The sequence below is a fragment of the Oreochromis aureus genome, linkage group 4, assembly GCF_013358895.1.
Source record: "Oreochromis aureus strain Israel breed Guangdong linkage group 4, ZZ_aureus, whole genome shotgun sequence".
In the NCBI taxonomy this organism is placed as follows: domain Eukaryota; kingdom Metazoa; phylum Chordata; class Actinopteri; order Cichliformes; family Cichlidae; genus Oreochromis; species Oreochromis aureus.
The window spans coordinates 8,125,672-8,144,620 of NC_052945.1; the positions used below are offsets into that span (position 1 = coordinate 8,125,672).

General features: G+C 44.3%; 1 protein-coding gene across 2 annotated transcripts in view; it reads right to left on the reverse strand.

The window, feature by feature from the left end:
- Positions 1-18,583, reverse strand: part of arhgap23a (Rho GTPase activating protein 23a) — a 67,555-nt gene extending 48,972 nt beyond the window's left edge. The window contains exon 1 of one of the 2 annotated variants that reach the window (XM_039610944.1): positions 18,202-18,583. In XM_039610944.1, coding sequence (XP_039466878.1) covers positions 18,202-18,210 — 9 coding nt within the window. In that variant the 5' untranslated portion in view covers positions 18,211-18,583. Of the gene's footprint in view, positions 1-4,459; positions 4,783-18,201 lie in introns of those variants that run through there. The other variant, XM_039610941.1, reaches the window with a different exon arrangement.
- Between the last annotated feature and the right edge of the window lie 366 nt (positions 18,584-18,949).

The following is an 18,949-nucleotide window of genomic DNA, read 5'->3' on the forward strand; positions in this document are numbered from 1 at the left end:
GATCTGTCACGTTTCACCCAGCAGAGCCTCTCACCAGTGTGTAAATAATTAGAAATTCTCCTAATTTTTTGGCCAGTTTCAGAAAACAACGATGCCTCCCAGGAAGCACAAATATCAAGTTATTTGATTATGATGGTTTATATACAAACTTAAGTTCCACTTCCATTAAACTTAACCAAGTAGGTTTGGGTGTCTAAATATACCCGCTGAGTGAAAGTGAACATAAATAGTGAGTGAAAGCCCAATAACAAAGCACAAAACACAAACAGGACGCGATCTGCAGACTTATGACTTGTGTCATCCTGTAGCTCTTTAAAAATGAACTCTTATCCCTCACTGTCCAGTGCTGATGAGGCTCTGCGACAAGAGATCTTGTGGATCTCTACAACTCCCGTAGCACCGGGACAGAACAGCAGTATCTGCACCCTGGGATGAGAACATGTTGCACATGTGCACAGAGCATCATGCACACCCTGCAAAGGCCTCACCCTTCACCCACTGCATAATAAACAGATACATATGTAAAATTTTTAAAAACAAAACTAACCCAATTACTGATACTTAACCGTGGCAGAGAGAAATGCAGACTGGCTGACTACCTACAGGAAGATCAATAAGGAGCCATTAGTAGCAGAAACATGCCTGCTTTGCAGAGCTACAACAGCTGCTCCCCTCGTACCACAGCAAACAAGGTCAATGATGACTGATGTCCTTCGCCTACCTTTATACCGGCTGGCCGATGTTTGTACAACATCAAGGACTTCCTCATGCACACATGGGGGAGAAGGCCAAATTAAAACTCTCACAGAGCTAGTTTTCAGACTGGCCTCCATGCCAAAAAGCATCTGCGCGCACGCGTGTGCGAGTCTGTTGTGTGTAGGTTTCATGCACCTGCACACAGATTATGAGTTTTAGGTGTAACTCTGACCCTTTAAGTGGGATGTAAACAAGCAGGAGTGGCTAATTTTGCGAACACCTGTGTGCTTGACTGTGTCTGAGTGTCGTTAACATGTATCAACACACGCGCGCACTCACAGGGTTAATAATTGTGGATGTGAGGTGTGAGAGCGGCAGTGCAGCTGTTGTCTCTGGGTTAGAGGAATGCAGCAGGGGTGACAGCGGAGGGGAGGAGGCGTGAGGTACGAACTGACTGATGTAGGACGTTCTCTTCAATTCAAGTCAAGTCACGTTATTTTTTATACAATTTATACTGTGGACAATCCTGTCCCATAATGCAATGCACAATACAAGCAAAGGAATTACTTTCGTGGCTGGAATAACAAAAACAAAAGGTGCACAACAATCGTGGGACAGCTTTAATGAGAGATTAATACATTTTTGGGCTGTTTTTGTATAGTTTCCTGACTTGGCTTATCATTTGACTCCACTGTTAACAACTGAATCGTTATAGTAAACTATTTAATTGCAATAAATGGTGTAATAAAGAAATATTCACAGCTTATATGTCGTATTAGCCTATGAGTTGTAGTATTAGTACATTGCAGGTGATCCTAAACATTTTGTTTTACTATCCACAAAATGAAACAATGTAACCAAATGTATAAAAGTACAAATATCGATACGGTAATGTCATCCTATCACTTCCTCAGTACGAATACTTTGGATCCAAATGTGGATATTAAAACTTGAAGGTCCTGTTAGCAGATTCACCTACAGATGTGACTCACAAGAGTCACTGCTTCATGGTGGTGGTGACACTCACCACCTGTTTGAGGGTAAAGTGAATTGACGTTTACTTTAACAGTACAGAGCAGTGAATGAAAGCAAAACATGTTTTGGAAAATGCATATTTAGTAAAATTTGAAAAAATACTAATAATTGGGAATATCAAATATGTTTCACTTACAGCTACTCAGATGCATTTGATAACATTTCAGGTTGTGAGCCCAACATTAGAAAACATCAGTGTGTATTGCATTCCAAGAAAGTCCAACCGTTTTGAAAATCTCGAAAATACTCAGCACTGCAGCATCTGCTGTGCGATGTGTCTACTACGTGGTGAGGCCATCTGCTAATGATCACTGAAATCCTTTCCTCTGCAGCCTCTTACAGCTGCTTTCAGTTAAGGTTGCCTTGACCAGGAGCTGATCCTGGACCTGCAGACTGTTCTGTGGTCTGAGGTCTGCAGCCTCTCTGAGGTGGTTGTCCTGTGATCCATTGGCTGATCCACCAACTCTCAGTTGGTGGATCAGCCAAAGCCTCTGCCAGAAGAGGTTTTCTCTGAGGCAATAAGCAACTTCTGAGACTGGACCTCAGTGTGATAACCGTCTCCAGATCAGTAGATAGAACTGAAGGATTTACACACAATAACAGCTACAAGGTGATGCTGCATTAGTCTGCAGTGTATCAGTGAACAAACACAGGCGTGCCGCAGGGACAAACGTGAGCTTTAACATCGACCATCTCAAGGCAAGATTTTCATAAAAGTGCTCTCATGTTTCCCATCATCAATATATTCCAGCATCACGTGGCACAATGCAGCATTAGACATCAGGAGTGCCGCTCATCCTGCCCTCTTCCCCTCCCTGCTCTCCGTTGCCGGTATCGATCTCACCCGCAAACGCTGCACTGCTACATTAGAGCAGGACTGCTAACAACATTAAACCAGTCCCACTGGACATCATCATAACTGCTCTCATCACACAGACACTTTCCACCCTTCCTCTTCTCTGTGCTCGAATGTTGGATGAACACACAAAGCCTGATTCACTTTGCGCCTCATTTTGACAAATTAGACATTTTATTAGATTCTAGTGTCATCCTGCATCTCGCTAAGGAATAATGTTCAATTGTGCGCTTGCCAATACTCGGGCAAGAGAGGAGAACAATCCCGATCATTTCCATCTGTGCTGATAGATGTATGCGACTCATTTCCTGCACCATCGCATAAAGAATAAATAAAAAACACTGCTAAAAAGAAGAGCAGGGTGTTGGCTGAAAGACAGGGTTTAGAACAGATCAGGGACTGAAATGAGACGAGCTGAACTCAGCACAGAAGCCTTTGCAACAAGAGACAGCTAAGGCAGTCTTTCTGGGGGATATCAAACCCTTTGAATTTTATGAGTTCCTGTTCATTTCAATTACAGTTTTATGTGGGAACACGCACAGCATCAAAGTGTTTCATGTTTTACTGTGATACTACATAACAGGCAAAACAGATAAAAGTGAATTCAGTGGGTCTGAAGGGGCTTTCGCAGCTCTGTTGCAGTGACATAAAACAGCAGAGGCTCAATTAATGTGCGACCACACAAGAGGAAGTGTTGCTCTTTGCTGGAGGTGATAAACTCTGCAAGAACAGAGAGGAGGGAAAAAATGTAGAGCCGAGATATAACAGACAAATTCCTAATTACAGCAAGACTGAGCGCACCGCGGAGTGACAGCGGAGGTTGATGACTTCAGAGCAATATTGCAACACACAGCAGAGATACTGGCAAACATAACCTCGTCACCCTGTCAAACACAAAGATGAAGGCAATTTACCAAAGAACAAAAGGAAATATCTGCTGGTTCTGCATTTTCACGGTGGAGCCATATCACACAAGATAAGGACCCTCAGAGGTGAAATCTGAGCAGACACACACATGCAAGCAGACCTCTCATCTCACCTCATGACTTCTCTATGAGTGCTTCAATGCACAGCTCCAGAGCCACACCAACAGACATCCAGAGCATTGCTCAGGAAAACAAAAAACAACTTACCATTGCATGTATATCTCTGTAGGCTTAAAACAGCTGCTGTGTGTGAGTGATGGTGGCCGCGGTATCTTGTGATGCTTATTGAGCCCAAGTCACACCTTTCCCATCTTCTCATTTACTGTTACACCACCACTTCGTGTGTCAGCAGTCATCTCCCACCACTTTACAACCACTTTACAGCTTATTTGTAACAGATTAAAAGCAGCAGACCACCATTTTTGATTAAAGGTAGCATCTCCTGATCGAGCTAAATCAATTAAGACTCCCCATGCAGCCAAATCCGCGTGATTAATATGTTTGATTTATGAGGAGAAGCTCGATACTAGTGGAGGAGTGACGCACCATCCCCGTTTGGGACGTCCCGTCTGGACTGACAGCCCCTCCGCGTCCCGATGCAGCGAGACGCGGACAAAAGACTGAACCCACCCGGGCGTAAAATGGGTCCGATCGCTTTTGTAAAGCGGCTGATTAAATTCATTCGGTTGCGCACCACTTGCGACCACAGCAGCGACACAAAAGCTGCAGAAAAACTCTGATCAAACACTTGGTTTCTGTACAGTATGACTGTGAGTGTGTGTACACAGTGGCTATGTAAACTACAGTTAATCCTCTTAGGAAATCACGCTCTCTGACCGGCCCGAGCGCGCACCGCTCCACACTAATCAAGCGCAATATGTCCAAGTATCAATACATCTAATGATAAGTAAGGAGCAGGACCACACTGTCAGCTCGGCGTACTTACGTGGTTCTCAGAGTAGGGAGGTATTCCAACAAGGCAAAAAGCAACTCCATTCATTGGACAGCAGAAACTGTTTGGCTGCAACGAGGAGAGGCAGATTTGTTGCCGCACAGGCAGACGGGGAGCTCTGAGGGTAACAATGCTCCAAACACAAACTTATATATTCGATACTTTTCCAGCTTCCTTCCTCCTAGGAGGAAAAAAAACAACCTCCAAGTCTTTTCCCGTTGTTTGGGGCAGTCCGGTGCGCTGCCCCTCCGCCTCCTCCTCCTTTTCTTCTCCTTCTTCTTCCGGCAGACCGCATCAGTTGTACACATCTAAGTCCCTGCGAGCTCGCCCTGCCTGGAAACTGACTGTAGCGGCATCAACATACAAAGAGGGGGTGCACAGGAAGTCAAGAGACTCCACCTTCAAAGTAAAGCTGAAGAGAGGAATGTGCCCAAATTCCCAAATTCAAAGAAACAACTTCCAAAACAGAAATATTTCTGAAAGCTGTAGATAAACATTAGTGCTGTAGTCATTTCTCGTAAGATTTAACAGTTTATTTTTATTCGCTAGGGGTGGGGGGGCAATTTTGGATTTGCCATCAATAGAAAAGCTCTAAACCTGGATGAGTTTGAGAGAAGGCAGCTAGTCAATTTAAAGCCGTTTTCAAGCTTTTATGGTTGCTATCTGCACGGGAAGTGACCCGTTTTAGAGTACTAAACTTCACACGGAGAGAGTCAAATTAAATGAGGGTGCGTTGAATAAATCTGTGCGCTCCGCCCTGCAGACGCGAAGCATGCGGGCTCCCTCTGGCTGTGCGCTGAACGGGAGGAGGGCTCCAAACCAAAAGCAACACAGCTCTGATCGGAGTACCTTAGAAACTGAATTCGAGAACTGTGAAAATGCAAAAGCAGCGCCAATAAAAGTCACTGTGGCACAATAATTATCGGTGAAATTAAAAGTGAAACTGCGTCTTTATCCTCGGATGACACCTGACAAACTAGATCTAACCAGTGTTTTATTATTATATGCAACACTTTTATGCGCTATCATTTTGATGTGGTGCTATTTTAAAAAGTTTTATGTCCTACTAAATATTAAATTCACTGTATAAAGATGGATTTAAATTTAAACGCACTCCTATAATCTGGAAAGTGACTGTAAATGTATAGTACCGTGCAAAAGTCTTGAGTTATTACACATTACTTTATATTTTGCTTTCAAGGATCCAGACTTTCTTGTAACTTTTAAAGTGGCCTTGAGCTAAAGTTCTCCAGGCTTTCTAAAGGGCTTTCAAAGTTTTCCTTTCCAGCTGCCATTTCAGTCATTTTCAGTCCACTCCTTGTAACTGAGGAATTTGTTGTTGTTTGTTAAACCACTTATCGCTGACCTATGAATCCTTCAAGTATAAAAACAATACATACAATATAAACATCCCATTTCTTTAGCTGAATCTATGAAATGTCCACGATAACACAGTCTGACACAGTAGGTCCCTTAAAAATTTTAAAAAGTAAACTACAGTATTTCATAAGTACTACAAGTATTTGTCTAACTCTACATTACATCTTATTGATTAAATTGTACTGCGAATGTTGTCATAAGGGAACAGAATCACCTCTGTAACCCAAAGTAATGTGTTTTTTTGTCTGTTTGTCAACAATCCAAACCCCTAAAATACTCACTTTATTCAACAGAGCTCAATTAAACAGCAAATATTCAGATTTAGATAAAGAAATCAGTGAGTCAGTTTCTGGCATTTTGCTTAAACAAATAGTTAGTTGCCTAATCATCATAGATCACACAGAAAAGCAACCTCCCAATGAGTATTTACTGTCAAAGTAACCACAGGGTTGGGAAAACAATGCATTAGGTATAATTTCAGGAGTAGCAAGAATCTCAGGAATGTGGATATGACAGAAAAAAAGGCTAAAGAAAGACTGAAAGGATAATTAATTGATAGCTGTTCTAATTCTTTCCCCACCCAGAGCAGTCTGTGTATTCTCGGAAAAGTTTTGAGATTTGTATTTTTGGATGCAGTACATGTGAATCAATAGACGTAGTCAGAGGAAGTTTAGTCATAAACAGAAAAGGAAGTGTAGTCTGCTGCCAGGAGGATACAGTGAAACTACATATGCTCCATGGCATCATATAAAGTGCAAATAAAAACTTCAGCACGAGCTATGGATAAAAAATAAATACAAATTTTAAAAAAGAAGATTAAATTGTTGAGACTGGAGTCTTTGGCTGCTGTGATGACTCAAAGCTAAGGGGGGGAGACCCATGTGGCTGCTATTACTCTGAAGGGGTATGAGTATCAGAGAGCCACTTCAAAACCTCCCTGCCTGTGAGGAAACCAACTGGAATCATAGTGGGAAAAAGCCGCTTACGGGACTCTTCCCATGCCAAGAGTCACAGCTGCCAATTCAGCTTTCATCTCTGCGTGTCTACTGTCTGCTCAGTCTCCATTCGTGGACTCCAACCTCTGCTTCAAGCCTGCCTGGAGACACACAATCCCTGCCAAAAGCTTACAGGGGACACTCTTCGAAAGCCATAGCTATGACCTTCACTCATCCCTCATTTGACACAGACAATTACCATATGTGTCCTAAATCCACCCCCAGGTTACACATCTACAGCGCTCAGAGTAGTTTCTGTGAATATCAGATTGTCTGTAAATCCACCATGGCGGAGCAAGAGAATTAGCTGGAGTATCTCCGTCTTAAGGTGGGAGAGAAGGGCAGATGGTCTCCGAGAATAAGAAGGGTAATGGTGCAGACGGTCTGGTTCACAAAGCTTGGTTTCTGGTGTGGGGAAAGGGGGGTTTCATGGAGTGTGAGGGATGTGCAGCTGGACACTTTATATCTTCTCTCTGACCTGGGATCAGGATCTAACTCTGCAGCCTCTTTCTGCGGTCAGTATGTTTTTAATTCAAGCAATCAAAGGCATAAATCAGTCTTTGCCGTGACATTCTTCTGTGGGAAGAGCGATCCTATGTTGGAGACCCCTCCTGAGTTGGGGCTTGTCCACATCTTATCCCAGATTGCATGCAGATCCACACTCACGCAACACATTAATTTCCCTGTCAGGCAAGCAAAATGGGCTTTCTATTATTGATGGCTGCTGGTAGGCTGAGAGTAAAGAGGTGCAGAGAGGGAGGGAGGGAGAGGGAGAGAAAGATTTGTGTACTTGAGGTGCTGTGTGTTATATCTGAGCAGGTGGCTAAGTGTTATAAAAGGTTGTTGTTGAAGGACAGGAAGGAGTAGTAAGTGCAGACAGAGGAAAGCGTTTTTTCTCCTGCATTTGATGGCTAACACATCCCTGGGTCAGGCTTACTCACTGACACACATCCTCAGGCGCTGGGTATGTCCCCCACGACTGACTGAGTAAGCCCCGATCTGTGACTGTGATGTGAGGCGACACCCCTCCCTCCCCAATCTCTTTCCCTCAAGGGTCAGCTGGGGATGAGCAGAGAGCATCCAGAGCCTCTCCTCAGCCGTTACATAATCGCGCACACAGCCCGACGCCTTGTGGGACCAACCCATAAACAACCATCATCCTATTTGCTCGCTCGACCGCTCCACCACCCCTCGACTCCCGCCTCCCTCCGCTGGCCCTCCGCTGCCTGGCTGAGGCTGTGAAGGCGGCAGGACGGATGGATGGAATGGTGGGTGGGCATTCCTCATACCATTCTAGGCCACCTCGCACAGCTTGTGCACTAGTATGCTACTATTCATTGTTATCACTCCATTTATTCCAAGCTAACCCCGCCCAGTCCTCACGCCCAAGGCTTCTATCTCCTAATTCTTTCATATCTCCTCTATTTCACTTCACTTCCCCGAAGTTACTGTGCCCAGCCTCTCAGTAAATGTCCGTAACGCCCTCTGCACACGCTTACTTTATGTCTGAGGAGTCTAGTTGCCAGGACTTCTCAACATCGTTCTCCTTAAGCTTCTACAGAGTCGCTCTATATCCGTCTCCTTGATACTGTTGCATTTAATGATGGTACTTGGAGGGTTTTCCTACTGCTAAGAGCCAAAAGGACACAATGTGGAAATCCTGCCAAGGTACACTATCTCCCACTCGCTTTCAAATCTAATATAAAGAGTAACCTTCTTTAAATACTTGTTTCAAATGTAATAAAAGGCTGATTAAAATGTTCTCGGTTTGATAGCGTGAAACGCGTCCAGTGATGAGTCTAACCTAAAAATTGATCTCCCATATGCTTACGCTGTAGCAATTCTCTCAGCTGCTCATTGCTAAGCACATCTGAACATATGTGAGCGTGTGACTGCAATGTGGGTGTCAAAGATGAGAAAGAGACAGGTTGAAATATTTATGTATGTGTGAGTAAGATGTAGTTATGCAAGCAATTCTGCTGTATGTCTCACTCTGAGACACAAAAGCTCCCGTGGCACTCCTTTGAAGGGTGTTATGGGAAGTTTGAGCGGGAGAGCGGTGACCCCAGCCTGGATGGATTCCAGCCAAAGCCATAACCCCCACACCCCACACCCCCACACCCCCGCCCCAACCCCCGCATGACAGAGGAGTCCTCTTTGTCTGGCCGGACAACTGGCACGAGAGGAGGAAACAGCTGACCAGGCAGCTTAAACGGACAGAGAGGGACTGTAACTGTACCGCATACCGCTACATAAATAAAAGTAGTTAAACACCGAGCCTGAATTGCAGCCTTTGGGCTTTTGTAATCGCTTGATGCTGAGCCAAGCGACTGAACCCCATTCAGAAGATGCTTTCCATTCACGCTACACTGATTTCTAAGAGCTTCATTTCATGATACATTTGATGTTTTTGCAGCTGATAGGAAACACAAAATGATGGAGTTCTTTCATTTGTGCTTTTGGATTTTGTAGCCATTTTGCAGCAATTGGTTTCCATTTATTTCTGCATGCTTAAAGAGATTGTCAGCTATGCCATTCATTCACATGAATGAATGTGACATCATTTGTAAGTGGTAACGGGGTTTACAGGAAGGTTAACAGGGAAATTTTTAGTAATGTTTTTATTAATATGGATAAGCATATATAGACTAAGCTTGTGCAATGGTCATATTTCAGTTCCCAAAAGTTGTAAGCTACTCCCTCTTCTCTGCTCATTTCCTGTCATTCTGCACTGTGCTTGTCAAAAAATAATAAACATCCATTTTCCCAAATGAACTTCAACTTTGGGAGAAACATTGTTGCCCTTCCTCACATCAGAAGATAGTCTGCTTCACACTTGTTCTCACTATTAACCTGCTCAATTTGAATTCACTATTGAACGGACCAAGTGGGTAACGTCACAGGTACTTTGGGAACTAGGTGCTAGGGATGGAGCGTAGTCAGGACTGTTGAATTACCAGTTCGTTTGATGCCTCTCTGTCAGGTAATGCTCAGAAAGCTTTAGGGTTACAGAAAGAGCAGAGGGAACAGCACACAGGAAATGGCCATATAGGTTGCCTGCTAAACCTGTTGAGCTGTACCAGCATCCTAATTAAAACATTAATGAATTGCGTATGATAAAATCTGGGGGACAGACCCATAATAAAAGTAAAAACAGACCTGACACGCTGCCTTGTTGTTCTCGTTTCACAGTAAACAAATTCATCCCATCCTATTTCTGGCTTGGCACATTGAAAGCTCATTGTTTTTTTGGGGTTTCGTAGCTATGGTCAGTAACGAACCTCCTTGATATTATAACATAGCATATACTCTTTTCCTTGTTTCTCTATTGACCTGTAGACCTCCCTCACCCATCACTACATTTCACTGTAATCCCCACTCTCTCTTCCAGCTGCCTCGCTCATTCCTCTATAAACAACTAAAGGCCTGTGGGCACCCAGTCTGCAAAGGTAGAGACAGGTTAGACTCAGAGCTTTTGTTGCTGGAGCGGACATTGAGCTGGGTGTAGGATGGAGAGAGTGACTCACTGCAGACACACACACACATGCAAGCCACACACTACCGCCAGCCTGGGGTTTACACTGGTTATGCTGATACGCCATATCCTATAGTGCACGATTCTGTTTCCACCACAGAAAGAACCCTTTGTATCAAAGATAGAGGTTTATGGGGTTTTATGCGTGTAAGCCTTTAGTAAAGAGAGTTTAAGTCCCATCTTCCTGTACAAGCTGATCTCCACTATCTCATCTCCACTCATGAACTGCTGGGCCTCCACTTCTTGGAGTTTTCTTTTTGATACAGAAGCAGGCCTTAACATGGAAAGAGCTGATAAGAACAGCCATGTGGGAGTGTTTGAGATAAAGGAACAAAGAGAAGGAAATGCCCAGAGTCTAACAAGAAGACTAATCGATGTTCAGGTGTCAGTACAAATGAGTGGAGAATTAGCATCCTGAGATCGCCAGTGGGTCTCCCCATCAATTTATTCCTCAAAATTACAGACAAATACAGAAGACAACAAGGGCTGAATAACTTCCAGGGGTTTCCACTATTTCTATAAATGGCCACTGTTACTATAAATGCTTGGCACACATTCTCCAAAAGGACAACCTCTTCTTTTCCCTTAAATCACTTCTGAGAGACAGAGAAATAAAATAAACAGACATTCATGGTTCCAGTAGCAAAGCACGGAGTTTCCTTCCTGCTGGCTGAATGTGTCTGCTGCCTCTTTACCTTTCACAGATCTTTTTCCTCTCTCTCATATCACTTCCTGTGGCATGAGGGAAAACAATGGCAATGAGCTCTGACGATGAGATATGTTTTCCAGTCACATTCGGGAACCAGTGAGTGCAATATCATTCAACATGTTTACATCAGATTTCTCTGCTGGTTACCGATGAATCAGTAGGATCCAGAAATAACTCGTATATTAATAGAATGACATAAGCTCCAGATCCAGAGGCAAATGTTTGTTCCTTATTTTCATACCATCAAAAAAGTCCTGTAACTTAACATCACATGGTCACATCCTTAGACTTTAGTATTTTAGGCATCTTAGGATGACTATTTCCTTCTCCTAAAACATTTGGGGGATTAAAGTGTGTTTTGTCTTTGGATCTGAGTCTTTGAAGTTAATCCTCTGCCTTCACAGAAGCACTTATTACAAAAAGATGGAGCAAGTTTTACCATAAATAACTCAGTTCAGAATAATCAAGCACCCCCAAGGTCTTCATAATTTATAATCTACAAGATAAACATCATCAGACTTTCTGAAGCAGCAAGAAAAATCGTCTCAAGGACCTTACGGCCATGACAGATCTGCTTTGTGGTGCACATAAAGCCACACCTCTTGCAGTATATACAGTAAACTGAATAATCCCATACGCCTGAAGGGATCATACTCTAATCCCAGCATTTCTCTGGCCTTAAAACTCAGAGATAAGTTTGTCTAGACATGGCCTTAAAGGAGGGTGTTCTCATTTCGGAGGAGACGTGAGACCACACAAGAGAAACGTTTTGACAGATTTCTAACCTTCAGAGAGGTCACCATTTTTTTAATATAACCAACTATAAGTGCTTAAAACAGTTGGATCACATGTGTTAAACGCTTTTGTCACGTTTCTGAACTAAAGTCACAGACTGAGATAAAAGGAGTGGATTTGCTCACTTTTAAAATCTTTGAATTCAAAAGGAAAGTCAGCGCTGTTTTCCAAAACACAGATCACTAATAAAGATGTTGATCTACAAGTATAAAGCATAAATCTGAGAATGAGGGCAGTGCTTTTTATAACAAACTGAGATGTGACACTTATTTCCTGCAGTGTTTAATGACCAAGACAGAGAGGATTATATACTTTGCTCGTGGAATTAATGCAAATGTGCAGCATCATCATTGTTAATAACAAAATAAGCAAACATCGTCTTATTCTAGGTTGGATTCTGTAAAAGGATAACCATCTGTTCCTTTGCTGCTCACCACAGAGATTTCCCTAAATAGATAATCCTCACTCCCAACCCTGAAAGATAGAAACTGAGCCACAGTGGCATCTGGATGCCACAAGGGGGCTCCATACCTACAAGAGATGGTGAGATACAGCATGAGGATTTTAATGAGCCCTAAAAATGGAAAGAAATATGTGGCCATGTGAGAAACGGGGAAGGGAACAGTTTATTCTGGACATGAGAGCCACAAAATACAACAAGAGAGTCTGAACTCATGATGTGATAGAGTCGGGTCATTGCGGTGAATAACGGAAAAATCGGACAGTACAAAGGAAAATAGGCCAAGAGGTCAGCGGGTCATGAAGCTCAGTTCATTACTGATACGCTGCAGTGAGCTCTGTAACTTTAGAGCATCCATTTAGCTTGTTAGATGATCAAAGTAATGAAACGGCAGCTGTTCATTACAGACTGACATCCTCGTGCAGCACCTCAACCACTGAAGTCAGCTGCTCTGAGACTCAAGGATGACAGAGCAGGATTGGGAAGAGATAGGGAGTCGAAAACATGTCAAACTGATAACTGAGCACGCCAAACAGGCCCATTAGGTTAAATTGGACTCAAATGGCCTCCTAATTGGACGGTCTCCCAATGTAGCCGATAAACCTCATTCCTCTGTTTTGGCTGGTTTATCCCTGCTCAGCTGCTCTCGTCCCGTGTCATCATCCTGCCGTTCCCTGACGTGGGCTGGACTGATGCAAAGTGCTGCTGACAGGAAGGGCTTTAACCACACTGGCTAACCTTTGACCCCTGCGGGAGAACGCCCCCCTCCGCTCCTGCCATCTGCATTCATTGCTTGCCACTTAAGTGCATTGAGGTTGAGGACCTAAGCTGAGCGGGAGATGTTTACTTGCTGGAGATGGGTGTCCTACTTTCTTTCACGGGACAATCTGTGCATTGTTTGCCTGCTGGCCTCTAACAGTTGGTTATCTCCAGCCTTAAAAATTCAACTGAATTAAGAACATGAGCCCTGTGCTAAGATGCTCCACATGCACAAACAGCTCTTTATACCTGACATGAACATGATATTTACAATATGTTTAAATGTGTTTCTGCATTTTAAATGTCTTAAAAATGAGTTGAAAGGATTTTTGTGGAGAAATAGAGCCTACAGAATAGATACAAATCTACAATTTTCTGTGAAAAATCAATGAGCCGGTCCCGCTAAACTCCCTCAGAACAAGTTCATTTCTTTTGTATATTTAATCAAATTGTCTGAAATGTTACCTTCATGTTATGATAAAATTACTGAGCTAAATCTCTCAGTATAGACACAGAGGTGGGTCAAAAGCTCACACTTCTTCCAAGATGTTGGAGCCTAAAGGAAAAAGGCTAACAGTATGCGATTATGCACATTTTTCATGATACTGAGGCTCAAAAGTAAGTTATAGAAAAAATCATGCTGAACAAAAATAAGAATTTAATCTTCGGATGGTGACACTTAATGTTGATTTAAAATGGGTTTTGTGGCCAGCTTCTGTACATAAAAATTTACAAGAGATTGAAAATACTGGAAATAATAAAACGACTTCTGTTTGTCTCTTCTGACTTTGGTCTATAGAGCTTCTTTTACTATGAAGGCAACGTTTTTCATAGCTTTGATAAATATACTACGGCCACCCACCCATCAATTGATTTTCTTAATCACTTATCCAATTCAGGGTCATGGGTGGGTGTGTGGTGGGTGGGGTAGTGGGGTGGGGTGGGGTGGATCCTAATCCAGCTGGCTGCCAGTCTATTGCAGTGCTAACAATGTGCCGCCCCACAAATAACTAACTGAAGCTGACTACAGATTCTGAGAGGTTCAAATTTAATTTTTTCCTTTTATAGATTTGGTTGATTTCACATGAAATGGAAGCCTGCATGAAAAGTATTCCACTGATAAGCATGTAGTAGTACTGAAGCCTACTGGAGCCTACTTGCTGCTGCAGAGACTGTGCATAATATGGTGACAGCCATTTTTACCATAAATGTCTGCAAGGAACTATGTACCTCTGTGAACTCTGTTTTCCTACAGCAGTGTGGATATATGTTATTGTAACTCCCCTCTACTCAGTGTTAGAACTCATACTGAGACCAGAGAAGCTACAAAAGCTCTAAACATGGGTAAAAATATCAATCTAAACACTGAATGAGTGTAAGAATGAATAGCATAAATCATCTTAGTAGAATGCAAAAATGCTGCTGGGAAATTCTGGGTCTTTGACACTACGTCAACACACAGAACCCTAATAAACACTTCAGAACAACGCACCCCTAAAAGAAAGCAACATCAGCAAGATCGGGAGCAGCTTGAGAAGCACAACACGGCCAGCTGTAACAAGCATCCATAGGAGGATCTGCCGCCAGACAGAGGTCCCGACTCCATGCTCTGATAGGTCAGGGAAGGTCAAAGCTGTTTTGGTGGCGGTGGTTTTAATATCATGTCTGATTGCTGCATGCTGGTATGCGACTGTTTGATTTCAGTTTGGATGCAAACGCACACTCAAAGTTTATCTTTAACAGTCTCTCACTGTTTGCTGCCCCGCGGTGAGAAATTCTTCAGAGTGCAAAGACTGAAGGGCTGTAGACAGGAGGCCTCGGGGTGCCATGGGTGGGACATCAGATTAGACCACCTGTTCTACCATGAAGCACACACACACACACACACACTCATTCTTTTTCTTTGTCCATTCCTCTCACACATTTGTCTTTTACATTCTCTCTCACTATCTCATTTGTAACCTAATAAGACCCTTTCTTCCCTCGCACGCACACACACAGACACACACACTTTCACTCTCATAAAATATCTCCCTCCGTGGCTGCTTCGCCCTGAGCTAATTCTGACTGCATTCCATTTCAGTCACATCTATGGGAAACAGACAAAGCAATTTGCCAGATAACTCTGGCTGACAGCCACAGGAACTTACACACACACACACACACACACACAGATATATATATGCACACATATACACACTAAAGTTAGACATGTCGCCCAGCCTCCTTTACTGAGCCTCCAGGGAGCTGTACTCAGACAGCAGCACAAACACAACAGCGTCACCCCTGTCCACATGAATGTGCCTCATCCAGTTGTTTCAGGGATTCCCTCTGATGTAGTGACACACTTTTAAATGTATCTATCATGCTCTGCCTTATTTTCTGTCATACACAAACAGCTGCAGTTGTGGATGCTCATATTAAGTTTCACATAATGAGTTCGACATATGTGCAAGTAGTCTCGGTGACCCAAAAGTATAATTGTTTTTCGGGGGGGGGGGGGGTGTTCATCTCTTGGATCTGAATGATAAAAAAAAAAGATAGCCGGTATTCTTAAAATAGCCATGTCAGGCACACAACTAAGGCCGCCTGCTGCACCAAAGGTTAGTTTGCGAGATGCAGACAATCAGAAGAGAGTTGGCGTAAAAGGAGACGAGCTGAAACAACTTGTTTTATAGAGCGGAAGAAGTGGGCGGGAGCACCAAGGCCAAATATAAGATAAATAAGGTTTACTTTAAACTGTGAATCCTGCAGATTTACTCCAGTGGAGTCCAAGGATGTTACAGTAGAAAGAGCGATGTGGTTCTGCGTGATGGATGCGGTCATGCAACTCCATCTCCGGCCTTCGAGTTCGCACGCCAGCAGCCACCACAAGCCCTGCCCATGTCTCCCTTAATGACTATTGATCGCAAAGCACTAATGACCCACGCTGATTTGCAGTTAGTCTAATAGTTTAATCATCCTCATGGATTCAGATGCTCTGAACTAAGAACATTTATAAGCCTATAAAACCAGAGAGTGCAGTGAAGATGAGGATTTATAGAGCACGGAGCGTGGCAATACTCGGACACAGAAGAATGCATCGCAGACAGACTCTGAGAGTAAGAGGTGTCCCGCTGCTGCCCTGGATTCTCTCTCACAGGCGCTTTATCTCACAAGCCTTTTTCCTGTTTCTCACTGAGCCCCTGCCCTCCTTATCACTGTGAATGTACATGCGTGTCCTTCAATAGACAGCTACAAACAGAAAGAAGGACAAAAGTGCGTGACGATGCCGTGTAAACTTTGCAAGCCTTTCGATGACTGCAGTAAAGCCCGCATGCCTCTTTTGCATCCACACAGTGCATGCTGAGGCTTCCAACTCTCACTGTATCTCTAAATGTTTCTCAGACTTAGACTCTATACCAAGAACCATCTCGTGGCTGCTTTACTGTAAACACACCCAGGAAACAAAAAACAACAGATAATGCTTCACAGTCATGTGAACAGGAAAGTGCTACTGTATAGTCATACATTACATCACAATACAGTCCATCTATTAAAATGACACTGACCCAGCTTTAGCACTGCACCAAGGCCACGCCGTGTCAGCATTTCACAGCACTGCGGAGTCTTATAAATAGTTTTTGTTTCCTGTGAGCTATACTGCACAGTAAGTGACACCATTCTTTTTTTTGTCATTGTTGTTGCAAAGGTGAACTGATACTTTTCGTGAGAATGTGTGTGTAACATTTGGTTAATAAGCCAAACATGTGACATTTTTAGGTCCTCCAAACACATTGAGAACTCTCTGTTATTACCTGAAGTTTGCTGCTTGGGTTGCTAGCTTATACCCCTGCCTCTAAGTATATCTCCACCCACAACAACAAAGACACGCTGACTGTCTGGCTAGCAGCAGTCATGACATCATCCCTGCTGTACCGAGGGGGCTAACATCACCCCAACCTGAGCAGGCGGACACATACAGGACAGGCACGCCCCCACCAATGGACAGCATGAATAATTAACCCCGAGGCAAGGGCTGGGCTTTGGGTGTGTCACCTATTTACGGCCGTAATCCCTCTTCTTCTTCATCGCAAACCTGATGCTCACACCAGATCCCCTCTCAGGAGAAGAGAGGACGCAGAGCAACAGAGTGAGACAGGGGGAGGGTGGACACGGGGGATGAGGTAATCAATGAGCAGGAGACACATTTGAGGGCAATGGAGGGGAGATGCGAGAGGGAGGGAGACTTGATTGGTGTTGCTCCTTGTCTCTGCTCCTCTAAACCATCCATCATTTTGCTAAACTACCAGCAGCTGCTCGCCTCCAGCGTGGAGACAACACCAAAAGACAGCTGCAGCAATCAGCCTGCAAACAGAGCTCTGAGAAACAGGTCATAAAATACACCAAATATTTGAAAGCAGTCACAAACACTGTCTGTTTAGAGCGCAAGAGAGGGACATTCGACATGCATTCGACATGCATCAAGTTACAGCGTTGAGTAAACATGTGGCGCAGGTGATGAGACCTATTGCAAAGGCTGTGACATGAGTACACAATATTTCGGCTTGCCTCGGTCTCTATCAGTAACGCTCAGGATATGAACACTGTTGCACGACATCCCATCCCCTTACTCCTTTCTGTCTGACTCTGGGTGAAGGTGCCACTCGCTTCACGACATGTTTTCTTGTAAAAATCAGCCACACCCCTGTTTTTATTCTGTTCTGTTGCTCATCTCAAAAGTGTTCATCTAAGATATGAGCCGGTGATGTTTTGAACTGTGTCATCTCTCCAGAGGCCTGCCACTTGCCGGTGGCGAAACCTTTGCTGGCCCGGCCTGTCCCCCCCCACCCCCCCACCCACTCAGAGTGAAAACCAGCTCGCTGGGGCTGAATCAGAAAACACACACCGTGGGATCAGCAGCATGCTGTGCAGTTTGTTTTTGCCTCGAGGGAATGAAAACAGTTGTGATGCATGTTATGAATAAACCAGGAGCCGCTGCTGCGTCTGCGCTGCGTGCTTTGTGTCAGAGAGGTGTGGATATGTGGAGCACATTAAAGGTGGTGTTCCCCTTCACTTCCCCTTCACTTCCTTCCCTCCCCTCCTCATCATCTCCATCCTCACCTGGTCCATGATTTCAACGAGTCTCCTCCCTCCTCCTGTTCCCAGTCATGGCACAAGATCACCGGCTGCCTGCCTTCTCTCTTTTCTTTTCCTGGTTTAGTATTCCCAGCAGAAATGCAGTCCTGCTCTCGTCACACAGGCGAGGCAGCCTGGCAGCCGAGCGCTGCTGCTGCTGCTGCTGCGCCTCTCCACACAGGCATGATTCTGTCTCTGAGTGTGACAGCCTGAAACATCCAGCTAGACACTCATCTTTTGTCCTTGTCTCTGTTTCCTCTTCTTCCCCTGCCGCTCTGGGTGACAGCTAGAGGGGAAACAGTGTGCACGTCCAATTCTCGCCTCTCTGCTTGATGGCCACACAGAAGGAAGAGACTCCCGCTCTCCGCTTTCGTTCTCTTTCACTCGTTCCCTGTGTACGGTGGCCTCGCCTCCTTTCCCTCCCTCTCCCTCTCTCCGTCTCCACTTCCCTCCTCTCTTTCCATCTCCCCTCCCCCCTCCTGCTGCAGCTGAAGAGAACCAGAACAGCAAATGAGCGAGAAGAAGCAGCCGAGAGAGGAAGGCGGAAGGCTTGAGATTGGCTGCCGGGAGCTCATGTGACTCCTAGCAGTGGACCCTCTACCAGCTGTCCAGCTCATGCTTCCCTGCAAACCTCTGTTGCCATTGACAACAGCTGCCCGTGCAGCTCACCAACCACAGATCCCCACAAGTAAAACCATTGGCTGGCAGGATTTATGGCCCCCGCCTCCTATTG